The sequence below is a fragment of the Colobus angolensis genome, unplaced genomic scaffold, assembly GCF_000951035.1.
Source record: "Colobus angolensis palliatus isolate OR3802 unplaced genomic scaffold, Cang.pa_1.0 Scaffold54, whole genome shotgun sequence".
Taxonomy (NCBI): Eukaryota; Metazoa; Chordata; class Mammalia; order Primates; family Cercopithecidae; genus Colobus; species Colobus angolensis.
In genome coordinates, this window is record NW_012118932.1 from 308,945 (window position 1) to 320,337 (window position 11,393).

The following is an 11,393-nucleotide window of genomic DNA, read 5'->3' on the forward strand; positions in this document are numbered from 1 at the left end:
GGGGTTTCACCGTGTTAGCCAGGATGGTCTTGATCTCCTGACCTCGTGATCCACCCGTCTCGGCCTCCCAAAGTGCTGGGATTATAGGCTTGAGCCACCGCACCCAGCCGAGGAACCCATTATTATACCGAAATTTCAGGACTAGATGAGACTGACAAGAGTCTCTCATAAATAGCAATCAAATGGATTAAAACAAGATCTTAAGTATGAAATAAGGTTGGGTACCGCGGCTCACACCTGTATTTCCAACACTTAGTGAGGCTGAGGCAGGTGGATCATTTGAGGTCAGGAGTTCGAGACCAGCCTGGCCAACATGGTGAAACCTCATCTCTACTAGAAATACAAAAATCAGCTGCCAGGCATGGTGGCGGGCGCCTGTAATCCCAGCTACTCCGGAGGCTGAGGCATGAGAATCGCTTGAACCCGGGAGGCGGAGGTTGCAGTGAGCCAAGATCGCACTACCACACTCCAGCCTGGGCGATGGCGCAAGACTCCATCTCAAAAAAACAAAAAATAAATAAAAATAAAATAAACAAATATGGAATAGATCTCTATCCCTTGGTGCTATTTCTATTGATAGTACAGGACACTGTTCCCATACTCATTAATCTTTCCACTATCTTTTTTTTTCTCTTATCCATGGCGTTGCCTTTTTTTTTGTTTGTTTTTTTTTGAGATGGAATCTCGCTCTGTCATCCAGGCTGGAGTGCAGTGGCCAGATCTCAGCTCACTGCAAGCTCCGCCTCCCAGGTTCAAGAAATTCTCCTGCCTCAGCATCCCAAGTAGCTGGGACTACAGGCGCTGCCACCACGCCCAGCTAATTTTTGTATTTTTAGTAGAGATAGGGTTTCACTATGTTGGCCAGGCTGGTCTTGAACTCCTGACCTCGTGATCCACCCACCTCGGCTTCCCAAAGTGCTGGGATTACTGGCATGAGCCATGGCGCCTGACCTCCTCCTCTACTTTCTAATCAGGCCTATATGATTCGTTCTCCCACCTTTCCACCTTTGAACAAACTTCATTAGCTGTATGTTTTAGCAATGATTGTATATTTCACCCTTTCATTGTCACATTACATAAAGCAAGAAAGATCTATACATACTGCTCCAATTATCTCCCCTCTTATGCTGTCTGTCTTATATTCTAAAAAGCACTACGAAGGGGTACTAAAGACATCATCTAATGCAACAGTCTTTTCTTAGTTTTCATTCATTTAGCCTCTCTGCAGCATTCCAGAGCACCCACATTCTCAATGTACTTCAACTACCACCCTTTATGAAGACCTTTCTTCATTTTCAGCTCCACCAAAGCAGTAGTTTAATACTAGTTAGGTATCAGAACCATCCATGAAGCTTAAAAAAGGTTCCCCAAGCCCTACCTGTACAGGTTCCGGTTCAGTAGAAATAAAGTACAGCCAGAGCATCTATTTCACAAAGCTTCACAGGTGCAACTACAATTGGTAACAACTAAAACTAGAGAAAGACATTTTCATCTTTCTTTTAAATCCCAAGACTAATCTATTCCTGAATTTCTTTCCACATACATCATATGCCTCAATAATTTCAGGAGCCTTACCGTCTAAATAAAGATTTGAGGGATTTTCTGGGAACTGTCACCTCCTAGGGTATATGTAATCATATTACTGGCTCCTTTCCAAAGCAACATACAAATATTACCATCTCTTCTACTTCTAATAAGAACAGCATTCTCAAACTTTCAGTCTCGGTACCTCTTTACACCTTTCTTTTTTTTTTGTAGAGACGGGGTCTCCCTATGTCGCCCACGCTGGTCCTGAAGTCCTTGGCTTAAGCAATCCTCCTGCTTTGGCCTCCCAAAGTGCTGGGATTACAAGCACGAACCTCTTCATATGCTTAAAAATTGAGGACTCCAAAGTTTTTGATTCTGTGGGTTATATTTACTGCAATTAAAATAAAACCTTTTTTTTTTTTTTTTTTTTAGACAAGAGTCTCACTCTGTCGCCCAGGCTGGAGTGCAATGGCATGATCTCAGCTCACTGCAACCTCCGCCTCCCCAGTTCAAGCAATTCTCCTGCCTCAGCCTCCTGAGGAGCTGGGATTACAGGTATGCGCCACCACACCCGGCTAACTGTTGTATTTTTACTAGAGACGAGGTTTCACCATGTTGGTCAGGCTGGTCTCAAACTCCTGACTTCAGGTGATCCACCCACCTCGGGCTCCCAAAGTGCTGGGATTACAGGGGTGAGCCACCACACCCGGCCATAATAAAAACTATTAATAAGATAGTTAAAAACCATTTCACTTAATAATAATAAACTCATTACACATAGGATACACATCTCTTTTTAAATAAAAAATAACAAATTTTAACTTTTATTTTAAGGTTGGGGTACATGTGCAGGATGTGCAGGTTTGTTACATACATAAACATGTATCACAGGGGTTTGCTGTACAGATTATTCCATCACTGAGGTATTAAGCCTGGTATCCATTAGTTTTTTGTTTTTCTGTGTGTGTGTGTGTGTGTTTTTGGAGACAGAGTCTTGCTCTGTCTCTCAGGTTAGAGTGCAGTGGCTGCAATCTCAGCTCACTGCAAGCTCCACCTCCTGGGTTCACGCCTTTCCCCTGCCTCAGCCTCTCGAGTAGCTGGGACTACAGGTGCCCACCACCACACCTGGCTAATTTTTTGTATTTTTAGTAGAGACAGGTTTCACGGTCTCGATCTCCTGATCTCATGATCCACCTGCCTCGGCCTCCCAAAGTGCTGGGATTACAGGCTGAGCCACTGTGCCTGGCCTAGTTATTTTTATTTTCTAAAACAAACAAAAATATTTAGTAAGAAAAGTGTTGTTGTTTTTGGATCTCTTTGGTGTTTGCCTTAATAGAAGACAACCAGATTCTCACAACTGCTTGTTAAGGACTGAATGTTTGTAGTTATCCAAAATTCACATGTTGAAGTACTAACACTTAATATGATGGTATTAACAGGTGAGGACTTCGGGAGGTAAAGTCATGAGGATGGAGCCATCGTGAATGGGATTAGTGTCCTTACAAAAGTGACCCTGGAGAGCTCTCTAGCCTTCTTTCTGCCACACAAGGATACCACAAGAAGTCCAAAGTCTGCAACCTGGAAGAGAACCCTCACCAGAATCTGACCTTGCTGACATCCTGACCTTGAACTGCTAATCTCCAAAACTGTGCAATATAAACTTCTGTTGTTTATAAGCTACCTAGTCTACAGTACTCCGTTATGGCCCACTGAACTAAGATCCTGCTTTTGCATTCAATCTACTTTAATTATCAGATATCGTGTAGACTCCAGAAAAGCCTACTGTACATTTCTGAGAGAGCAAGAGTGAAAATACAATTAATGCCTTAGTATTAATATCAAATTAGTTTTGATCTTGTGGATCCCCCATGTCTTAGGGATCCCCGAGGGTCCCTGATGACATTTTGAGAACTCTATACATTCTACCACTGAAGAACACTCTATACATTTTACCACTGAAGAACAACTCTATACATTCTACCACTGAAGAACAACTCTATACACTCTACCACTGAAGAACTCTATACATTCTACCACTGAAGAACACTCTACACTCTACCACTGAAGAACATCTGTGGTGCCATTGTGGCTCACTGTGGCCTTGATCTCCCAGGCTCAAGCCATCTTCCCACCTCAGCCTCCCAAGTGGCTGGGACCAGAAGGAGGTACCACCACACCTGGCTAATTTTTAAAATTTTTTGTAGAGACAGGTCTCCCTGCGTTGCCCAAGCTGGTCTCAGATTCCTGGATTCAACTGATCCTCCCAAATTTCTGGGATTACAGGCATGAACCACTGTGCTAGGCTTCAGTTATACATATTTGAAGGATATAATGGGATATTAGCTGTAAACACAGAATTATGTTCAACCTACTGGAGATTATTTTTATGTTTTTCAACATACAGAATAAAAATCAATTTGGAAGTTAGTTTGTCAAACATATTTTTACATATCTGAAAAAGGTTTAGTTCTTTTATTTGAACAAAGATTTATTCTAAAATTCTGATATTGCTGATAAAGAAGTTAACAAGCCGTATATATTAGTGTTCAATTACGGCCTACAGTCGAGATGGTTATAAATAATATAAATACAAAAATGATTATATATATAATGGTAATATATAATGGTTATAAATAACATAAATACAAATAAATAAGCTTCCAGACTGTCAAAAATAACTAAATGTATAGAGTTCCACATTATATCTAAAGCATTAAGATTCAACAAATCCTAAAGTTCTTGGATGATAAGATAAGGAGTCTGAAGGTCATTTTCTACGCAGAATGTAATAGTAGTCTCCACATAATTAAAGAGTTCTCATATACAAAAGAGAATTTGCTTTTTATAACTTTACTGAAGTGCCAGGCATGCTTTAATTCAAATTAAGAGGCCAAGCACAGTGGCTCATGCTTGTGAGGTAGTATGCTCTTTCGCTGAATCTATTTAAGCTGGAGTTAGTCATCCATTAGGCAGACTAGTAAAGGAACATCTCACTTGGATGGAGATAGGAGCTCATGATTTATAAGATCCTTTGCAATTCTAAACTCTGAATATAATTTAGACTATGTATAAACTGAAGTTACTTTTAAATGACTTAAAATGTTTAAGAAACAGTGTTATGCCTATTGAAGGCTACTGAAATTTTTACCAGGTTTTAGATCTAAACAAAAACCTAGGCATAGAGGAAACACAAAACACAGAGTACTGATGCATTTCCTCCACATGAAGCATACGCTCAAGACAGCACACTCCGAACACACAAAGACCAGCTTTTCATTACAGCTTCCTTTCAAAACTCACCAGAATTCTGCTGGATTCCCCATCGCACTCCCATCCTGAATTGCCGGGCACCACTTTGCTGGAGGAGTCTTCTATTTAGTCTTGGAAAATTCTGCTTCTTCCCTTCCTTTCGGTTCAACTTGATGATCTCATCTATGATAGAGGAAATGCCAATGATTTTCATTTTAACTTAACTCAGTTACTCAGTTTCATTTTCCAGCTGATAGATTTCCTACGTTCCTAACTTCTCTTCTACTTTGAAAGCACTTCCATAAGAGGAATCAGCCATTTTTCAATAGCCCAAAGCAGATCTACCAATGAATGAAGAGTGAGTGCTATGAGCCATAGTATTTCTTTACCTGATGAATCTAAGCAGAAGCCTGTTTACAAAAGTTATTCCTACTTACTTTCCATAATGACAGAAGCCTCCATTTTGTAAAGATGACCCCCTTCTGGCTGGGCACAGTGGCTCACGCCTATAATCCCAGCACTTCGGGACGCTGAGGTGGGAGGATCATCTGAGGTCAGGAGTTCGGGACTGGCCCGACCAACATGGTGAAACCCTGTCTCTACTAAAAACACACACACACACACACACACACACAAATAGCCAGGTATGGTGGCGTGCGTCTATAATCCCAGCTACTCGGGAGGCTGAGGCAGGAGAACTGGTTGAACTCAGGAAGTGGAGGTTGCAGTGAGCCAAGATCGCACTACTGCACTCCAGCCTGGGTGACGGAGGGAGACTCCATCAAAAAAAAGGAAAAAAAAGATGACCACCTTCCAATATGTAGGTAATCAAAAATTAAACCATTCAACTAAAATACTAAATGCTGAAATTCAGCCAATATTTATTGAGCATATACCACATGCAGTGAATATATGTGTCAGGTTGTGCTGTAACTGAAACAAAAGTAAAATATGGCCCCTTTTCTAAGTAAGTTTAAAAGTACTGATGGAAACACATGCAAATAACAAATACAAAATTAAACAAGTGCCATAATAAAGGTATAGTACAAAAAAATACTAATGGCTCACCTCTAGCAAAGTACTTCAAGGTTACCTTATTTTTCTTTCTACACGGATCTGAGCCTCGTTACTTCCAAACACACTACCAAACTGCCCTAAGGTAATTCACAAACAAAAATACCACAACAGAACAAGCCGAAGACTAGAAAATTAAATGTACTCCAGATTCCCATTTATATCTGTTAAAAGAGGTTACTAGAAGCCAAACATACTCCTTTAAGAAATATCCAGCTGGGCACAGTGGCACATGCCTGCAATCCCAGCACTTTGGGAGGTGAGATGGGAGACTGCTTCAGCCCAAGAGTTCAAGACCAACCTGGGCAACACAGCAAAACCTCATCTCCACAGATAATTTTCAAAAATTAGCCAGGCATGGTGGTGCGTGCCCGTGGTACTCGGTACTCAGTGGTGCGTGCCCCAGCTACTCGGGAGGCTGAGGCGGGAGAATTCCTTGAGCTCAAGCGCTCCAGGCTGCAGTGAGCCACGGTCATGCCACCGCACTCCAGCCTAGGCAACAGAGCAAGACTGTCTCTCAAAAAAAAAAAAAAAAATACATATATATATATATTATATATATACACACACATACATACACACACACAAACATTTTCTCCACAGTCCTAATTTCAGTATTATTTGATAATTGAGAAAGCAAATAAAACAAATAAATTGCATACAGTCAACAACTTCTTAATAAAACTCTACAAAACTAATTAAACTCAAATTGTTTTGTCACTATAATTAGTCTTTCCAGAAGTCAGAGAAGGAAATATAACTTGAAGGTCCTTTGTAATATATTACTGTTCTACCTAACCCATCTCTAATCTTTAAGACTCTTAATTACACTCAAATATTCACACAAAATATCTCAAATCTCCCCAAAGTATTTAGTTGTCTTCTTAAAATTAATGTCCAACTGCGAAAGAGTTCATAGTTCATCAAAATTAAGGGCACTCAAAAACTTTTGTAAAAAATTAAAAGGTCTCATGAACATCAGATATATAAACACGCATCTCAACAAGCATCAAGCGAATACTTAGGAAGACACTCTTTATGAGACACTGCTTTCCTTTAACAAAGTGCTACTTACTCTTCATCAAAATTCTAAAATCTCAAGCCTTGAGAGTAAATCAAAAAAAATGAATTTGGTCTGGGGAGCATTAAAAAAAAAGAGGCAAAGTACAATGCTGACTAACAAAGTTAATCTCAAAATACAGCATATGGGCCAGGCGCGGTGGCTCACGCCTGTAATCCCAGCACTCTGGGAGGCTGTGGGCGGATCACGAGGTCAGGAGATTGAGAACATCCTGGCTAACACAGTGAAACCCCGTGTCTGCTAAAAAAATACAAAAAATTAGCCAGGCGTGGTGGCGGGTGCTTGTAGTCCCAGCTACTCAGGAGGCTGAGGCAAGAGAATGGCGTGAACCCGGGAGGCGGAGCTTGCAGTGAGCTGAGATCCGGCCACTGCACTCCAGCCTGGGCGACAGACCATGACTCCGTCTGAAAAAATAAATAAATAAAATAAAATACAGCGTATAAAGTCTAAATGTAACCAAAAATCAGAAGTAGCAGAGCATATTAAACACAAAATTACATTTCACATTTCAACATTTTACTACCTATATCTTCAAATAAGTCAAATGAGCTACCATGGCCGAGGGGCTTCTCTCAATCTAAAAAAAGAAAATGGCTTTCTCCTGCCCAACAAATAGATACATAGGTATCAGAATTTTTTTTAAAAAATTCCTTACAATGGGCTATTTTAAGTTTCTCCCCTAGCACTAGGGTAATATACATGGTAATAGTAATAGCAGCAGCAGTAGTGGTGGTAGTAAGTACTACAGTACAGGCATTAGCAATGTTAGTACCAACAGTTCTGACATGTATTCATTTAATTCACAACAATCCTATGAAACAAGTATCATCATAACACCCATTTTCAAATTAAGAAATTGAACCATGAGGGCAGCTATTGGTAAACTCGGTACTCTATATGAAATTCATATACACCTGGCAAAGCCATGATTTAAAACAAAAAAATCAGGTTCTAAAACCTCTGCAAACCTGGTAAGATTAAACATTCACAAAGCATAATAACTGTCTAAGATAGACGATCATCTCTTCACCCCATTTCTGTAAAACTCTCACTAAAACGCAATAGAGAGATTGCTGTATGTTCCTGGGGGAAAGAAAGAGATCAAGCTGTTTCAGCTCTCCACAGCACTTCATTGCTACCTCCAAGGGAACTACCCCCCAATTTTCTTCACTTGAACGTACTAATCATCAAACAAAACACATACAAAAAAGCAAACAGGAAACGCAGAAACTTAAGAAATCTAAGTATAAAAACAGTTTGAGACTCTAGAACCAGACTGAAATCCTGGCACTACCACTTAACTACCTCGTATGACTTCAAGCAAGTTACTTAATTTCTCTGTGCCTCAGATTTCTATAAAATGGAAATAACAACAAATAACAAAGGCATATATACATACACATATATATAGTGTGTGTATAAAAATAACAAAGCCATATATAGACATACACTCATATATAGCGTGTGTATAAAAATAAAGCCATATACAGACACACACACATATATAGTGTAGTATAAAAATAACAAAGCCATATATACAGACATGCACACATACATATAGCATAAAAATAACAAAGGCATATATACAGACATACACACATATATAAAGTGTATGTATAAAAATAACAAAGACATATATACAGACATACACACATATAAAGTGTATGTATAAAAATAACAAAGGCATATATACAGACATACACACATATATAGTGTATGTATAAAAATAACAAAGCCATATATACAGACATACACGCATATATAGTATAGCATAAAAATAACAAAGGCCTATATAGACATACACATATACATAATGTATATATAAAAATAAAGCCATATATACAGACATACACACATATATACAGTGTATGTATAAAAATAAAGCCATATATACACACACACATATACATAGTGTATGTGGAAAAATAAAGGCCTACATAGACATATCCATATATACAGCATATGTATAAAAATAAAGCCAAGGCCGGGCGCGGTGGCTCAAGCCTGTAATCCCAGCACTTTGGGAGGCCGAGACGGGCGGATCACGAGGTCAGGAGATCGAGACCATCCTGGCTAACATGGTGAAACCCCGTCTCTACTAAAAAATACAAAAAACTAGCCGGGCGAGGTGGCGGGCGCCTGTAGTCCCAGCTACTCGGGAGGCTGAGGCAGGAGAATGGCGTGAACCCGGGAGGCAGAGCTTGCAGTGAGCTGAGATCCGGCCACTGCACTCCAGCCTGGGCAACAGAGCGAGACTCCGTCTCAAAAAAAAATAAAAAGTAAAATAAAATAAAATAAAATAAAGCCATACATACAGACACACATATATAGTGTATGTAGAAAAAGGCATATATACAGACACACACACACATATATATAGTGTATGTAGAAAAATACAGTGCTATATACCAGGTCCTGTTCTAAGCAGTTCACATATGCCTTCTGACTCGTTCAATGTTTTCAGCAACCCTATGTGATAAATACTAATTACTATCACCTTTCTACAGATGAGGCACTGGGAAATCATCTGCCCACAGTTACATGGCTACAGAGCGGCAGAGGCAGGACCTGAACTGAGACAATGTGGATCTGGATTCCACGCTGTCAATCACTAGGAGTACAACCCTTCCAGACTTATCATAAGGATAAACTGAGTTAACATACAAAATGCTGGCCAGGTGCGGTGGCTCACGCCTGTAGGGGAAGCCGAGGTGGGCAGATCACCTGAGGTCAGGAGTTAGAGACCAGCTTGGCCAACATGGTGAAACCCTCTCTCTACTAAAAATAGGAAAATCAGCCGGCCATCAGTGGTGGTGGGCGCCTGTAATCCCAGCTACTCAGGAAGCTGAAGCAGAAGAACCGCTGGAACCCGAGAGGCGGAGGTTGCAGTGAGCCGAGATCACAGCACTGCAATCCAATCTGGGCAACAGAGCGAGACTCCGTCTCAAATAATTAATTAATTAATTTAATTTAATGCTTAGTCCAGGACCTGAACTGAGACAGTGTGGTTCTGGGTTCCATGCTCTCGATCTTCTGCTAGAAGTACAATCCTCACAGAGTTATTATGGGGATAAACTGAGTTAATGCATAAAATGCTTAGTACAGGACCTGGTAGGTAGTAGGCACTCAATAAATATATAAATATTCATTATTACATTATTTCTTGGCCTTACCTCAAAAGGTTTCTCATTTTGGGGGGGGGGGGGCGGACAGGGTCTCTCTCTACAGCCCAGGGTAGGGCGTAGTGGCGCAAACTCGGCTCATTGCAACCCACGCCCACGGGTTCCAGCTATTCTCATGCCTTAGCTGGGATTACGGGCACGCGGCCACCACGCCCGGCTAATTTTAGTATTTTTAGTAGACACGGGATTTCACCTTGTTGCCCGGGCTGGTCTCAAACTCCTGGACTCAAGCCATCTGCCCGCCTCCGCCTTCAAAGGGCTGGGGTTGCAGGCTTGAGTCACCGCGCTCAGCCCCGGCTTTCTCGTTTCTTACAAGCTCACTACTAACCAGCAGCAAGGCAAGACTTGAGGCCAAACCTATTATTTCTGATCATTTGCTTAAATTCACATATTGACTGTGGCAATCCTAGAAACCAATAGTTCTCATCTCACCTGGAACCAAAAATGTTCCACCAGATAAACCACAACAAAAGACACACAAGACAAATGGGAAGAAATGACAACCGAAAGACGTTTCCCAGACGGTTATTGGGTACCCCAAAGACCATCCTGGGAAACGGTACGCCTCGGAATCCACTAGTCAGGTACTTTTCAAATAGCCGAAAAGCTGCCGGCCGAAGAGCTGGCAGAGCTGACTTACACCCAACGCCACCGAATCCCGACAGAAATGTCCGTACTTGTAGCCCAGCTAAGCTGACCACAGCGGCTGGTGCCTGGGTAGCGTTAGGGCTGAATTTTAAAGGAATCAACAACCCCCTGTTTTTATATAATCGACAAGAAACCACGCCAGCCCTGAGATACGCTCAAGAGCCCCACGCTTGACCTGGCTTCTCTCCTTCAAAGATCTCTGCATTTCCCCCACGAGCTATCTCTGAGGCCTGGAGAGGGAGACTGTGCTTTTCTAGCAGCGCTCAATACACAACAACATCCCGCAGGCGGCCGAGCGCCGCTTCCTTTCTGACACACGCTCCGGGGCCGCCGCCGGAGGTGGCCCCGAGAGTCGCTCCCGGCAGCCAGGGCCAGCGCCGGCCTGGAACGCCCGGCGACCAGGGAAAGCTCCGGAAGCCCTGGTTCAACCGATCGCAGCCCGGCCGGGCTCTCACAGGTCTTTCTTCCGAGGGCACGGTCGGTCGGACCATTCCCCTGGCTCCCCGATAACGCCCACCGCGAACGCGCTCCGGGGAAACCCGCGGACCCGTCCTCACAAAGAGCCGGCGGGCGGCGAGCCGTAGCCCCTCGGGGGAGAAGAGACGCCCCCCGCGACCCTCCGAACCTTCGGG

The 11,393-nt window shown here is 42.1% G+C and overlaps 1 protein-coding gene across 1 annotated transcript in view; it reads right to left on the reverse strand.

The window, feature by feature from the left end:
* The window catches only part of FYTTD1 (forty-two-three domain containing 1), a 31,785-nt gene that overhangs the window by 19,565 nt on the left and 827 nt on the right, over positions 1-11,393 (reverse strand). Inside the window, exons 2-3 of the mRNA XM_011961161.1 lie at positions 5,214-5,378; positions 4,828-4,959 (exon numbers count right to left, since the gene is read on the reverse strand). Of these exons, the coding sequence (XP_011816551.1) occupies positions 4,828-4,959; positions 5,214-5,238 (157 nt within the window). The 5' untranslated portion in view covers positions 5,239-5,378. The remainder of the gene's footprint in view (positions 1-4,827; positions 4,960-5,213; positions 5,379-11,393) is intronic.